This window comes from Haliotis cracherodii, unplaced genomic scaffold, assembly GCF_022045235.1.
Source record: "Haliotis cracherodii isolate W230 unplaced genomic scaffold, xgHalCrac1.p SCAF_13, whole genome shotgun sequence".
NCBI lineage: Eukaryota > Metazoa > Mollusca > Gastropoda > Lepetellida > Haliotidae > Haliotis > Haliotis cracherodii.
In genome coordinates this window covers 33,942,752-33,959,386 of record NW_027266268.1, presented here as the reverse complement: position 1 = coordinate 33,959,386, position 16,635 = coordinate 33,942,752, and the positions used below count along the sequence as shown (strand labels likewise).

The window sequence follows — 16,635 nt, the reverse complement described above, 5'->3', positions numbered from 1 at the left end:
ATTGAAACTCCGAACAAAACCGAAAAAATCTAAGTCAAATCGTGAAATCCAATTAACAAATAAGGAATTGCTATTGTAGTGGTCTTTCTTTTCCAACAACAACCGTCAAATAGGGAGCGCTTCGGGGTCAGGGAGAGATTCTGTAGCTTAATGAGTTTCATTGCATTTCGTTATGTTGTGACTGCCATTCGATGATTCAGTCTAATTAAATAGTGTTCAGAAAGAGTTCATTCAAATGATGACAGACAAATATGGTTTGTTCATGGACTAGAACTGATCCTGAGCAGCCTGTACTTGATTGAGACGTTCACATGGATTGGATTGTCAGACTTTGTGATTTTGTCCATTGCGTGCTATCGTTTCCCGACGGCGTGTGACGTTGTTCAGATGATCATTCGCTAGTTTGACTGTTTTGTTTGACGCCGCACACAGCAATATTCCAGCTATATTTGAGGAATAAATAATCCAGTCTGGATCAGGTAATCCAGTGATTGACATCATGTGCATCGATCTACGCAATGGGCATATGATGACATGCAGCCTGACTACCTGGTCCCGTTAGTCGCCTCTTACGACAAGCGGGGGCACGGGTGGCCCAGTCGTCTAAGGCTCCGCGATTCGCTGTGCAGAGTTGCGTCCCTTGGGCACGCCAGAAACCTATGATTGTGGGTTCGAATCCCGGTTCGCCCCGATTATGTTTCTAGGTTTGTCAGCACCATACCCGTGCTCGTGGGTTTCACCGAAGTGGTTAACGTCTGAGACCTGCATCACTTCGGGCTTTCCTCCCACATTAAGCTGACACGCCGCGATATAACTGGAATACTGTTAAAAGCGGCGTTAAACCCAACTCACTCACTCACTCATTCTTACGACAAGCATAAGTTGGTGAAGATCTTTTCTAACCCGGATCTTCACGGGTATGGCCCAGGCTTAATTTTATAGGCCGTCGTCATATTGCTGTGTGCAACGTTGAACAAGAGACGCACAAAGAAGAATCATGTCACTCTCTCTTTTTGTTCACAGTTATCATGATAGGAAGTATCAAGCTGGAAGTTATTCTGGGTGATGCGAAGCAGGAAGATGCTGACGTGATTGTCTACATCACACAACCAGGATCAGGTGCGTCTGCAGTTATATGTCATTAATAAATATATCACTAAAATCATTAAATTCTAATTTACCCTTCTTTTGAACGAACATGGTATAGCTTTGTAACATCTATCAACGGGCTTAGGAGTATATGGACGCACACGCACACGCGCACGCACACACATACGCACACACACGTACACTCACATAAACACACACTTACACGCGCATAAACACACACACGCACAAACACACACGCGTGCACACACGCACGCGCACATAAACAAACGCGCGCGCACACACACGCACACGCACATACACACGTACACGCACATAAAGACACGCACGCACACACACACGTACACGCACATAAACAAACGCGCGCGCACACACACGCACACGCACACGCACATACACACGTACACGCACATAAAGACACGCACGCACACACACACGTACACGCAAATAAAAAACACTGTATGAGAAGTATATTAGACTGATACGTCAATCCTAGTTCTCCAACTAAATATATCATACCTACACACGCCTATTTCACAGCTGAACACGACCTACTAACACGAGCCTATTTCACAGCTGACCATATCATACTAACACAAGCCTATTTCACAGCTGAACACAACCTACTAACACGAGCCTATTTCATAGCTGACCATATCATACTAACACAAGCCTATTTCACAGCTGAACACAACCTACTAACACAAGCCCATTTCACAGCTGACCATATCATACTAACACAGGCCTATTTCACAGCTGAACACAACCTACTAACACGAGCGTATTTCACAGCTGAACATATCATACTAACAGACGCCTATTTTACAGGTGAACACATCATACTAACAAAAGCCTATTTCACAGCTGAACGCAACATACTAACACAAGCCCATTTCACAGCTGAACACATCATACTAAAACAAGCCCATTTCACAGCTGAACACATCATACTAACACAAGCCTATTTCACAGCTGACCATATCATACTAACACAAGCCTATTTCACAGCTGAACACAACCTACTAACACGAGCCTATTTCACAGCTGACCATATCATACTAACACACGCCTATTTTTCACAGCTGAACACAACCTACTAACACGAGCCTATTTCACAGCTGAACACAACCTACTAACACGAGCGTATTTCACAGCTGAACATATCATACTAACAGACGCCTATTTCACAGTTGAACACATCATACTAACAAAAGCCTATTTCACAGCTGAACGCAACATATTAACACAAGCCCATTTCACAGCTGAAGACATCATACTAAAACAAGCCCATTTCACAGCTGAACACATCATACTAACACAAGCCTATTTCACAGCTGAACGCAACATACTAACACAAGCCCATTTCACAGCTGACCACATCATACTTACACACGCCTATTTCAAGGGTGACCAAATCATACTAACACAAGCCTATTTCTCAGCTGACCACATCATACTAACACAAGCCTATTTCACAGCTGAACACATCATACTTACACACGCCTATTTCACAGCTGACCACATCATACTAATACACGCCTATTTTTCACAGCTGAACACAACCTACTAACACAAGCCTAATTCTCAGCTGACCACATCATACTAACACACGCATATTTCACAGCTGAACACAACCTACTAACACAAGCCTATTTCTCAGCTGACCACATCATACTGACACACGCCTATTTCACAGCTGAACACAGACGTAGTTTGGCATGTCCGGCGCGTCATGACAATACAAGCCTATTTCACAAGGGAGTTTCATATCCAGTTTCACTCAGGAGACCAATTTGCAATCTTTCTGGGCCATCAATTTGAACATTGTTCTCTCAGGTAAGATTGAGATTGTGACGGTGCAATTTATATGGTGATAACTGCACTACGTGCGACACGAGTAGCAACGTGCATCCCGTGCCACGTGTATCACATGCCGTCACACATCCACGTTATCGCTGCAGCATCTGTGACCAATATACAGCCAGCCCTATTTACACATAGAGTAGCACCTCTGCGACATGCTGCGGGATCTCTGGACAAGCAAAGTCATTGATTGATATCATGTGACTTGTTTTTAAGATTGGGATAACGGTTATAACTCTTAAGTTGTTTTTGGTGGCAGAGTGAAACCTACTTAAGTCAAACTTCATCCACATGATACAGCGTTTACGTTGAGGATAACGCCAATCTCATTAAAATCAGATCTTAGTTCTCGCTATGCTAAACAAAGATCTGAGGACATCCCAGTAAGGGTCACGTCAGAACGACCTTTCATCCAACCAATCAGAGCGTCGCTTACCAGATCATGAAAGTGACTGTCAGAATGGTTTTCTAATCATGCAACCACGAAATAAACTAATGTCCAAAAGAAACGATACCACACATTATTCTAAATATTTTTTTATGAAGAGTTAATTTTCGTCTGAAAAGGTACTTTTGCGAATCCTACGTTCCAAACTAAACGTATTCGGTCGATAAAACCGGGAACATTTGATCAATTGAGAAAAAAACGTGCAATTTGCCCAAATGACGTTCCGTCCCGTAACACGAAATGCACGTGCATATCTTCTGTATAAAACTGCTGACCCGACACGTTGGGATCACAGCCACAAAAAGCACACAAAAGAAATGCCACGTTTGACAGCGACTGAGAGAGAGAGAGAGCCGTAGGAATGCTCCAACAGGGAGCTACGCACCGCGACGTCGCCAGAAGGTTAGGATGCGCGTGCATAACCGTCACCAGGTTAATGCAGCGGTTGCGTCAAACAGGTCGGACAACAGACAGGCCGAGAAGCGGGAGACCACGGGTGACCACTCCTATTGAAGACCGCCACATCCGGGTACTTCACCTTCGGAACCGCTTCGTAACGGCGACGTTAACGGCCCGGACGGCACTGGGACACGTGATAAGTCGACAAATCGTGTACAGGAGACTGCGGGCACATGGTATCCGAGCACGTCGCTCCTACCGCGGAGCGTTCCTGACACCTCAACACCGACTCAACAGACGGATATGGGCCAAGCGACTTCGACGGTGGCAACGGTGGAACTGGGCACGTGTCATGTTTTCTGATGAAAGCAGATTTTGTCAGTCAGGCCATATGGAGGCGGAGGTTTAATGGTTTGGGGTGGAATCTGCGGTGACGTCAAAACGAGACTCGTCGTTATTCGAGGAAACCTGGATGCGCAGCGTTATCGTGATGACATCTTACAATCAGGTGTGGTGCCATTCATCAAACAACAGCATAATGGTATCATTTTCCAGCACGATAATGCTGACCCAGAACTTTCTAGCAAACGCCAACATTCACGTTTTACCATGGCCGGCATGTTCACCGGACATGAACCCAATTGAACACATGTGGGACATGTGGGACAAGCGAGCTTGACAACCCGATCCCGTTAGTCGCCTCTTACGACAAGTAAAGTCACCTTTTACGACAAGCATGAGTTGCTGAAGACCTATTCTACCCCGGAATATTCACGGGTATAAAATACTGCGTGACCAGATTTAAAATACAACCTAAAATCTAGACTATATTAATGTATGAATGAAACTAAATACAACACAATTATGCTTCACGGAAATAAGAAGTACATTTGTAATACATGAGAATGTTTCACCTCGTGCTTCGATGTCCCTGCTGTATTTAAACTAACCCGTATATTCGTACTGCACGTGTATTTTGTGCGATGTGATCGTTCTAGCTTGTACATTCGTGACGCACGTGCAAAGAATTAATCATTGCTGATAGGATTTCCCGCTGATGTATGATGTGATTTTATATATCTCAGAGCGTATGGTATTGATCGTCACCCTGAAGACCCGGGTTCGATTCCCATATTGGTATTATGACCACTGTGTATATCCCCGCCTTGCCGGGGTTCGATTATAGTCGTAAAATCGTTTCATTCACTCATCAATAATTAAATACAAGTGTTTTCTTTTTATATTTATTGTTCCTGGATTTCTTAAAGTACTTCAGCATACGTCACATTCTATTTCAGTTATTTTCCAAATTGTGATATGACAATATAAGCGACAAAATTCTTTCGATAATCGGAAGAAATATCTGCTACAATCAGACTCTATTGTACGATTCCGACTGTATCAAAGGCATGTGTTTGTGAATCTTATTCAAATAGTGATGATACCAGGTGTTCTCGAAAAGGGCGTATCATTGATCAGTGGTATTTTTCGCACTAAGGGACTCAAGGCACACAAAGCTTTCTTGTCATAGGGCTGTATTAAATGTAGTATAAAAGTATAAACTTTTGTCGACGATTAGTGTAGGCATGTCTTATAAATAAGAAATGACATTCGCCTTCAATTTCACTTAATCCGAAGCGGACTGTAATATATACTTATAATGTAAAAACAGTTCGCCGTGATATAACTGAAACACTGTTCCAAATTCAACTCACTCACTCCCTGTTTCGACTCGTGAAGATCCGGGGTAGAATAGGTCTTCAGCAACCCATGCTTGCCTTAAAAGGCGTCTATGCTTGTCGTAAGAGGCGACTAACGAGATCGGTTGGTCAGACTCACTGACTTGGTTGATGCATGTCATCCATCTCAATTTCGTGGATCGATGCTCATGATGTCAATCACGTGATTGTCTGGTCCAGACTCGATTCTTTTTACAGACTGCCGTCATATAGCTGGAATATTGCTGAGTGTGGCGTTTTTTTTCAAATTCGAAAAATCTGTGTTTCCTGCTCATTTTACCCAAACTTATATTCTTGTCCATAACTTGCAAGTGTAAGAAAGAAACAAGGCTTGAAACTGTCTGATAATTCCTGTTAGGAACAGTATTTCGAAGGGTACGAATCATCAGCTTTTGAATGTCCCTTTGAGGACACTGCTCTACCTAAAACACGTCCCATTTTAATTCTGGAAACCCAAAAGTCCAGAAACTCTACGCTCTTTGCCCAGTCTCGGTTAAAGGTATTTACAAAATTAAACATGCCGTTTTCATGTGAACATACCAAGGATGAAAAAATGAAAAAAAAATTGTTTAAAAACTCAATATTTAGACTATGTCTATGTGGCCCATGGGCGAGAATATGTTCCTTTACTTAAAACTCATGATTTTGTTTCGCAAATACATTAAATGTATTTATTTAAGTATCATGACACAAAATTTAACTCATTTTAACTTAATTCAACGATTTTATAGCGATAGTGAAATATTTCGCCCATGGGCGAGAAAAAGGTTTGGCCCATGGGCGAGAATATGTTCCTGTACAGTAATTATTTATCAGTGATACAATCGCCACACTACTGGACTGATTGGACATCGTACTACTTCCTGGTAACAAAATTTTCACTATCTTCCTCTTCATCTCATCATGCATATGACAGTGTAGGTACGATTGTTAACCCTTTCTGGCCTACTTCCAGTTCAAGATAATACATCTCACTGAAGGCGACACGATCCCGTCAATTTTAATGACCAACCATTTGTTATTCTTGGAGGGGGTTGGGGTGGCGCGGCTGGAATTGTGTATGGTGTCCAGATGTTGTTTCAGATACAGATGGAAATCCAGATATATATATTTTTTAATTAAAATGATGAGCCTGACATCTTTTTTAAATATCACCTGGCAACAATAACATTGATGTTCCAATTTCTATGTTTTTTTCACTCTTTGGAGGCATATTTTGAAATGGTCAGTTGAGATATCTGATCATATAAATCATAACTCAGTACTCATAAAACATATTTCTATATATTATTTCATTCGTTTAATGGGGGCGGTCGGGTAGCCTAGTGGTTAAAGCGTTCGCTCGTCACGATGAAGACCTGCGTTCGATTCCCGACATGGGTACAATGTGTGAAGCCCATTTCTGGTGCCCTCGCCGTGATATTGCTAAAAGCGGCGTAAAACCATACACACTCATTAACTCACTCATTGGCTTCATATTTTGTGAATGTGGTGCCCAGATGCATGGTACATAATATGAATAATATTTGGAGTTTGCCTTTGATTGAAGTTTGTGGTACTGCTTGGGTCGTTTTCTTTCAAAAAGAAAACATATTTTGATGATGGAAAAATAGGTTAAAATATCTCTTGTTCATATTTAACGGTGGACTTGTCCGTCTTTGAAGTCTATTTCTTCTGTTCCAGTGATGAAATGCCCGCATGGCATCCACAGTAAATTAGTGAGTGAGTGAGTGAGTTGGGTTTAACGCCGCTTTTAACAGTATTCCAGTTATATCACGGCATGTCAGCTTAATGTGGGAGGAAAGCCCGAAGTGATGCAGGTCTCAGACGTTTACCACTTCGGTGAGAACCACGAGCACGGGTATGGTGCTGACAAACCTAGAAACATAATCGGGGCGTACCGGGATTCGAACCCACAATCATAGGTTTCTGGCGTGTCCAAGGGACGCAACCCTGCACAGCGAATCGCGGCGCCTTAGACGACTGGGCCAGCCGTGCACTACCCTCATAAATACATTTATGTTTTAAAGGTTCAACGCAAAAGAACAAGTTCGAGCGGACTCCTGACAGGAAGTCGACACAGGTCTATCTTGATGATCCTGAGAATATCTGGTCTTGTCTTATGGAGGCAAAGAAAAGGCAGACGCAGTCAGTGGTGATGTCATACACTAGACCAGGTAGGGCAGAGATAGAACACGACCTTTAGGCAGTTCATCATCAAGGTACACTTAGCTATGAACATGTAGATGATTGAGTTTTTCGTTCCAGTTACATTTGTATTGATGACGAGAAATAAGGGAACACCCCTGTAGGAATGCAACAGTAATTGAACCGTTGATAGACAAGTTCCTATTGGTCCACGATGGCCTTAAGCGGAACTTATTTCTCACTTTCTTTACCAAAGTTGAATAATACATTTCACAACTTTTGAGGTACAATAGAGCATGCTCGTTCCACAAAAAATGTTTTTAAATGAACCGGAGCAATCATTGCTTTAGTGCAGCTTTCAAAAGATTTATGGAAGAAGGAGAACATTTCCTAATTTGACACAGGAGTGACCAAACTGATGTCCCTATTTTGACTCCCCTGTTTATTCAGGTGAAAAATGACTTGCCTTTGCATGTGTTTGTGACGGCTACCACCCGTGGGGCAGGATATGTACACCTTTTCGCGAACACCTGGTATCATCACTATTTGATAGTGATTCATAAACACATGCGTATGATTTAGTCAGAATAGTACAGTTGACTCAGCAGAGATTTAGGATGGTTACTGAAAGGGCATTTATTTTGTATTCAAATTGTGCCGAGGGCTACCGGTAGAACATGACCTTTACGCGAATCCTGTTTCGGCAAATAATCGAGACTGGTAATTCTCTGGCTTTGACGTTTGATATTTACAAGAAATCTATCATTGAAAATTTGTGCAATACTTCCTGATATATTTCTCTTTTAAACCGTTACAGTTGATGGAAGTGCAGACGAATGTTGGGCCAGGTCCCTGTATCATGGCATAGTGAAGTTCTCTGACGAAAGGGGGAGGTCAGATCCTCCACTGAATGACATTAGACTGGCTGTAGAGAACATACAGGACTTTGTCCAGGTCCTACTACGTCTGAAGACAATGGAGCAGATGGGCGAGACAGACGAACTCATCTCATGTGAGTCTTGAAATTTGAACTAATTTCATTTGAGTCTTGCAATCTGAACTCATATCATGTGAATTCTGCACTCATCTCATGTGAGACTTGAAACGTGAACTCATATCGCGTGAGACTTGAAATCAGGATTAATGTCACATTTGAGCCTTCAGTTGAAATCTAATTTAATCTCGTGTATGTTTTGAAATATGAACTCATCTCATGTTTTGAAATCTTTAAATCGAATCAAACAAGAACGTCTATGTACAATGAGAACACGACAAGGAAGATGATTCTTCTGTGGCAGGTAGTCTTTGTACGTGCATTATTTATCAACCCATCCATCCATCCATCCATCCATCCATCCATCGCGTCCATGTGGGACGTACAATCTTGACATAAAATCCCATGCGTTACTTAAGCATTGACCTCATACATGTACAACTATAACACTTAAGCAGAGTACCCCAGAGATTAAACATTTAGTTACAGGATACCCGACAAAATAGAAGCCTGACCAGCAATGACAATGAGGCCGACCTAGCGACAATCAGTAAAATCCGACCACTGACAGACAGTAAGCAAGCCTGCAACTCCTTAGCCGGCATCCGAGAAGGTGTAAATTCCAAGATTGCTCAGGAGAAATCTGAACATTATTTATCCTTAGACGAAACAGTGCTCAGACACCTCAGGCGTCTCAAGTCGCTGGGCAGGAATGCGTCCCTGTGGAGTGTTGGAGACCTGTGATCGCTCCGGTTTTGTTTTTTCAAAAGGTTTTTTCAAAAGGTTTTTCAGCACCATCCCGTGCTCGTGGGTTTCACCAAAGTGTTAAACATCAAAGGTGTGCATCACTTTGCGTTTTCCTCCCACATCAAGCTGACACGCTGGAATGTAACAGAAATACTGTTCAAAGCGGAGATAATCTCAAATCAATTCCTCACTCACTTTCAAGTCATTATAATTATGAATATCACATTGTGTGCATTTCAGGAAAAAGATGTTAGGATGCTCTCTACGTTCTCCAAACATATATAGATGTGTGTTGCCATTACGAATGAACCAGTTGCAGTGTGATGGTCAAAGCTCTTCGCGATCACACGTTTGTACTCCCTCCACTCTGGCCTCGATACGTACATCCAGGATGTGCTCAGTTAACAATAAGATACTGTGCAGCGTAGATTAAAAGCCTTCATTGCTGATTAGGGACACCCAAGTAGGTGTAAATAAGCTACATGCCATAAAACAAACCATCGGTTACACTTACTTGGGTTGTCAGTCCAGATTTGAAGAGGTCATTCTGCGACGATGTCGTATTGGCCATTCTCGTTATACGCACGAATATTTGTTAAAAGCTGAAGATCCTCCATTCTGTATCCCTTGTGATGAGAGAATCACCGTCAAGCATGTTTTGCTTGATTGTGTCGATTTCTCTCTCACAAGGGATAAATATTATCATTCATCTTCATTGAAGGATCTTTTTAATAATGCCAGTACTCATTTAATTCTTGAATTTTTAAGAGAAATAGAACTAATCGATAAATTTTGATAGATGATATACATTTTAAATAAGTTAAATATTAACATCAACTGAGATTGTTGATGGTGGTGCCACTCGGGTGGTTAAAGTAGCGTAAAAATATTGTCCTCCTGCTAGTGCCACGTAAATCCGTTCTCGATCAAGGTAAGTAATATTGACTTGCGTTTTAGAACTTTGATTGTATTGTCAATTTGTTTTGTGTTTTTTAATATTGGCTAGCATATGGTGCACCCACTGGTAACCAAAGTGATGGCATAAATCCTGCTGGGGAGTCATGCAGGAAGCATAGGTACTGTAAGTCCCCATGATCTCCAGTAAGGTGGTCTAACTTTGGTTATTGGTGGTCTATAGCCTTGTTTAAATTGATAGGACTTAATCTCTTATTACTATATGTTTTTAAAGGAAATTATGATCTAGTTTGTTTTATTAAAAAAACCACTGTGATATAACTTACTATTTTACTGTTCTTTGTTGACAGATATTTTAGATTAAATACCTAGTTCACATCGCTATATGGCTGGAATATTGCCGATGCGATGTAAAATTAAACTCACTCATTCACTCACTCACTCACTCACTCATTGCTGATTATGGAGAGGATACGGGGGTTAATAATTAACACACTTCGAGCATGTAATGGTATCAAGTGTTTTAACATCAAACTCTACATTGTTGTCAAGCCATATAACGACAGACATTATGGCGCCGACAAATGCGTGGTTATCAAACCACGGACTGTTATTAGGTCCGTGTTGAGTCTCACGACGGACTGCAACCATATCCTGACCTACAGATAGTCATCGAGTCATAAGGCTGGAATGCTTAAAGTAAAATGTGCTGAGATACGATACAATGGAACACCAATGCCGTTTCAGAAATGATCACACGACGGCTTCGCGTCCAAGATTACTGCACTCATGTTGCTACGAGCATGTGTATGTCTGCTTGTACTGATGCCAATGTTAGCCCACTGAGACAAGTTTAACAAGAAAAACCCAACTCAACACAGTATACTGACTCCATTGGAAACCCATGGCTGCACACGCCAGCACTACATCTTCTTTAAACGTATCAGTGAGTGAGTTGGGTTTAACAGTATTCCAGTTATATCACGGCGTGTCAGCTTAATGTGGGAGGAAAGCCCGAAGTGATGCAGGTCTCAGACGTTCACTACTTCGGTGAGACCCACGAGCACGGGTATGGTGCTGACAAACCTAGAAACATAATCGGAGCGAACCGGGATTCGAACCCACAACCCACAGCGAATCGCGGCGCCTTAGACGACTGGGCCACCTGTGCCTCCAATAATAAATGAAGTGTACGGAAGCGGTGTGAGTGTTCTCGACCTTTCTGCTCTTAGCCCACACTCTATGTGTTACATTCAAGAATGTAGGTTAAATTGGCAACACACAAGATATGTTATCTTCTCATATAACACACATTCACGTACATTAATATGACCCCTTACAGGCGTGCCCCCTTTAAACGTATCATGCAAAACAAGCTACTAATGCGAGTGAACATTGTTAAATGTCCTTTATTTCGGTTACTAAGAGCCAACACCAATTTCCGTTTCAGAAATGACCACTCGATGGCCAGCTTTGAGCGTATGGTGTGAGTGAAGGTCAAGCCCATTACACGTTTGGCCTTGATATATTTTTAAAACCAGGGGATATTGTCCTCTCGAGTTATTTGAGCTGTAACGTTAAACAATTTGCACCCAGGATACCCGACAACAAAATAAGCCAAACCAGCAGTGACTGTCACGCTGACACAGCGACACTGGGCCAAATCTGACCGCTGAAAAGCAGTAAGCAAGATCTACACTTCAGTTAGATCTACACCAACGTGATCACGACATATATATACCGCTCTGTTGTTTGACACTCCCAGATTGTTTGGTTGAACGCATATTCAAAAAGTATTCAGTTACCTATGTATCAGGGAATACCAAGATAACACTGTCTGTAGACGTTTACCACTTTGGTGGAACCAACAAGTCCTTGTAAGATGCTGACAGAGTTGGTTGGTTGGTTGGTTTGTTGTTTAACGCTGCACTGAAAAATAATTAGGTAGAGCAGTGTCCTCAAAGGGACATTCAAAAGCTGATGATTCGTACCCTTCGAAATACTGTTCCTAACAGGAATTATCAGACAGTTTCAAGCCTTGTTTCTTTCTTACACTTGCAAGTTATGGACAAGAATTTAAGTTTGGGTAAAATGAGCAGGAAACACAGATTTTTCGAATTTGAAAAAAACCGCCACACTCAGCAATATTCCATCTATATGACGGCGGTCTGTAAATAATCGAGTCTTGGCCAGACAATCCAGTGATTAAGATCATGAACATCGATCCACCCAATTGGGATCGATGGCATGCGTCAACCACGTCAGCGAGCCTGACCACCCGATCCCGTTAGTCGCCTTTTACGACAAGCAAAGTCGCCTTTTACGGCAAGCATGAGGTGCTGAAGACCTATTCTACCCCGGAATCTTCACAGGTATAAAATACTGCAAGACTGTCAAGTGTAAGGGCATAAATTTGTACAGCTAGGTTTACTGTGGCATCAAAATTGCTTTTCCTTACACGAAACGATGTGGTTTGTAAACATATGCCCTAATACACGCCATGTTATGTATCTAGTCAATCACCTAGCCTGATGACCCGATCCACGACAAGCAAGGGGAACTGGGGACCTATTCTTCCTGGAATCCCCAGGACGGTTGTGTTTCGTTAAGGGGGCCTACACAATAGACACATTATCATATCATTTGACCATGCTATGTATTGTTACAGTGCGGAACAGATTACAGCCCCACGAGGACGCTGTCCAGGAGTTCACTGTGTGTGTCACGTCTCCTGATCACGACAAAATAGATCGGTGCATTGAAAATCTACAGTCCAGTTGGCATATTCTTATAAAAGAGATAAAGCTCAAGCAAAACATGCAGGACATCACTTACGATCACGTAAGATGCCCCTAAATATACGTTTGATGTTTGTTTAACCTAGCACTTAGCAATATTCCAGCAATATGATGGCGGTCTGTAAATAATCCAGTCTGGAACAGGCAATCCAGTGATTAACGTCATGAGCATCGATCCACGCAATTAACACGCAGCAACCTAGTCATCGAACCTGACCACCCGTTAGTCGCCTCTTGCGACAAGCATTGTCGCCTTTTACGGCAAGCATGGGTTGCTGAAGACTTATTCTCTACCATGGGTCCCCTAGATCCACGAAAATGCTTCTTACGAAATAAAAAGTAATGACACGTATGTAAAGATATGATATATATACAATTTCTGTCGCAGATGTATATCGTTCATCAGTAGTGTGTAGAGGTCTTTGAAAAGGGTAAAAGTATATTCATTTCCGGCGGATCGGAAAGGAGTTTGCCCGTCACGCTAAAGACCCGGGTTCGATTCCCACAGTGTGTGCATCCCTTTTCTAAAATTGCCAAACCCGGTGGAAATCTATGTTGACTCACTCACTCGATCAATGACCATTGAAAGGCCTGTGTTTAAATATTCTCCCTACATCAAACAACTTTGCGGATCTGACAGAAAATGACTTTCATCAGGGGCTATAGTAGTAGTATCAACTATTGAATGTGATACACTAATCTGTACATATGTCACAGGTCCATCTTTGTTTAAATTCATTCCCAAACCAGGTTTCCCGTTCATGATAAAAAACGAACTGTGATTTCAGAAACAAGACCTGACAGAACTAGCGGCCATGCATAACGTCCATGTAAGCATTGCCAAAGGTCGCATGACCATCACTGGGACTGAGAACTGTATGCTGAAAGCTGAAGCGGCTATACTCGACCGACTCAACAACTTCAAGTCTGTCAGACCAGGATGTACATGGTATTGGCATAAGTCATCCAGACTGGTGCCGTGTGGCGAACCCTGCAGCAGGATGCTTGAAGCAGCTTCCCGGTCATCCCTCTCTTTAGCCGTCGTGAAGGATGACTCGGGCAAGTGCTTCACGGCTAACCTAGCAGCGGCTCCACCCGTGATATACGCGTTTGGGCGTCCAGAGAACAAGGCGGAGCTCGTTCGGTCTAGAGGCAAGTAAACAGTACACTGTTCCGATGTGGGTTGGTTGGTTTGTTGTTTTACGCCGCACTCAGCAATATTCCAGCTATATGACGGCGGTCTGTAAATAATTGAGTCTGGACCAGACAATCAAGTGATAAATATCATGAGCATCGATCCGCGCAATTGGGATCGATGACATGCATCAACCAAGTCAGCGAGCCTGACCACCCGATCCCCTTAGTCGTCTTTTACGACAAGCATAGTCACCTTTTACGGCAAGCATGGGTTGCTAAAGACCTGTTCTACCCCGGAATCTTCACGGGCATGTTCCGATGTAATAGGGGCAGGGGCGAAACCAACTCATACAAATATCAGTTCCGACTTCTGTGAAGCAAATCAATAGCCGCTGCAAGTTGCTGTTTTCAGGTGTGTCAGAACCGTTGGTTCGATAATGATCCTTGGTAAAACAGTATTTTACCTGTGTTCTGAATGGTAAAGAGATGTATCGGTATGGACTTTCTTCCCTTCTTTAAATGACAAGGCTTGGTAACTGAAATACTTTTCAAGGCGACGTTAAACCGATTATCACTCAGACACTCACCCCAAAATTGCTTTTCTCAAACAAACTTTATTCTATTTTTTTCTCAAAACCAAATGAAATGTGAAACCATCTGGCACTCGGCCATTGCATGAATACATTTCAAGTGAAGATCCAGGGTAGAATAGGTCTTCGGCAAACCATGCTTGCCGTAAAAGGCGACTATGTTTGTTGTAAAGGGCGACTAACGGGATCGGGTTGTCTGGCTCGCTGACTTGGTAGATTCATGTCATCGTATCCCAATTGCGTAGATCGATGCTGATGAATTCAGTCACTGGAATGTCTCGTCAAAATCAATTATTATCGAACGGCCTTCATAAACATGGAACAAACAGGCAAACAATCTCAGATGATCTGTCCTTACTGATACAATGTTTAGATTAATAACTAAATTAGTGCATCTTCTTCCAAAGACCACACTTAGATAATCAGTTAAACGTGTATAATTGGAACTTTTTATATGGCTATAACTTAGCTAGCAAATTAGCAGCCAGCAATGTCATGATGTGTTACCATGCAAGTGTGTAAATAGCTCAGCATAACCCTAACATGGTAAAACACTTTTATCAGATCTGCCTACCTGTATCTCTTCAAGGATATCATTGAGCGATACTCAAAGGCTGCAAGATCTAAAGTAATATGTGACTTAAATACGTCACAATGTAATTTCTTTTCTGCACTTGGCAGTAGTACTACCAGTGCTTTAGAAAAAAAAAATCAGTGAAACTAAAGCTTGCTCGTTCTGGATGCCTTAATTTAAGCAGCGCCTTGAAAGATGGCTCAAGGACTACCTTGTTGTATTTTTCGTAGATAGCCGCGGTAACAAACTGCCAGCATTTTGGAGCCACCCTCAACATGGAGAGGGTTATTGTGTTAGGCTCACGAAAGGATTTGAGTATGACAGTGTTGTGGACAACTTGAAACGTACCCTGGGACATAAATGTAAAGTGGAAAAGGTAAAACAGTATAGGTCAAGATTGTAATCGTTGTGAATGAATATTTCCTTACATATAACAAGCAATCTGTTTGTAAGATATTCTGGGAGGTTGAATCTATATACATTGACAATGTATATTTCATTTACTCTGGTATGTTTATGCCTCTGCATTCATATTTGTAATGAAAGGGGAAATTAATTAGGAATATAGACTAATCAAGAGATATTTTCAACCATTTGTATTTATAAATAATGTTGGGGGTTTTATTTATCCACTTTTTGAGACACAAGAGGCACGATCAAGTAATTTTTAAAGCATATATAAGAAATGACGCAGGTGTACGCTTCGTATTGGTGAAACATTTTGAAAGGAATGGCATATAAAGATTAAGTATCTTAATTTGGATTGTAATATTCAGATTGAAAGGATCGAGAACCAGACACTCTACAAGCAGTACATGACCAAAGCAGAGCAGCTTCAGAAACAAAATGGCGCCCTGTTCACCAATGAAAGAATGTTGTGGCATGGAACAAGTGAACGTAATACAGCTCTGATCAACTCCAGAGGCTTCAGCAGAAGTTCCAGCGGCCACACAGGTACGTGCAGTGTCTGCTGGAGGATGGCAGAGTATTGTCCTTTTATTGGTCATCATTGCTGTTCACTTGCTGATCATTTGTATCATGAGTATTTGATAGTGATTTGATACCGCTAACACCTGGTATCATCACTACTTCAGATTGGTTAATAAACACATGCTTTTTATATAGTCGTAATCGTACTATCGACTCTGCTTTTAGATTTCTCATGAAAATGGGTTT

The 16,635-nt window shown here is 42.0% G+C and overlaps 1 protein-coding gene across 1 annotated transcript in view; it reads left to right on the top strand.

Annotated features, from left to right (window-relative positions):
- Window positions 1-16,635, top strand: part of LOC139459214 (protein mono-ADP-ribosyltransferase PARP15-like) — a 31,099-nt gene that overhangs the window by 11,314 nt on the left and 3,150 nt on the right. The window contains exons 8-14 of the mRNA XM_071240669.1: window positions 1,024-1,119; window positions 7,587-7,733; window positions 8,522-8,716; window positions 13,029-13,201; window positions 13,947-14,310; window positions 15,690-15,835; window positions 16,236-16,413. Coding sequence (XP_071096770.1) covers window positions 1,024-1,119; window positions 7,587-7,733; window positions 8,522-8,716; window positions 13,029-13,201; window positions 13,947-14,310; window positions 15,690-15,835; window positions 16,236-16,413 — 1,299 coding nt within the window. The remainder of the gene's footprint in view (window positions 1-1,023; window positions 1,120-7,586; window positions 7,734-8,521; window positions 8,717-13,028; window positions 13,202-13,946; window positions 14,311-15,689; window positions 15,836-16,235; window positions 16,414-16,635) is intronic.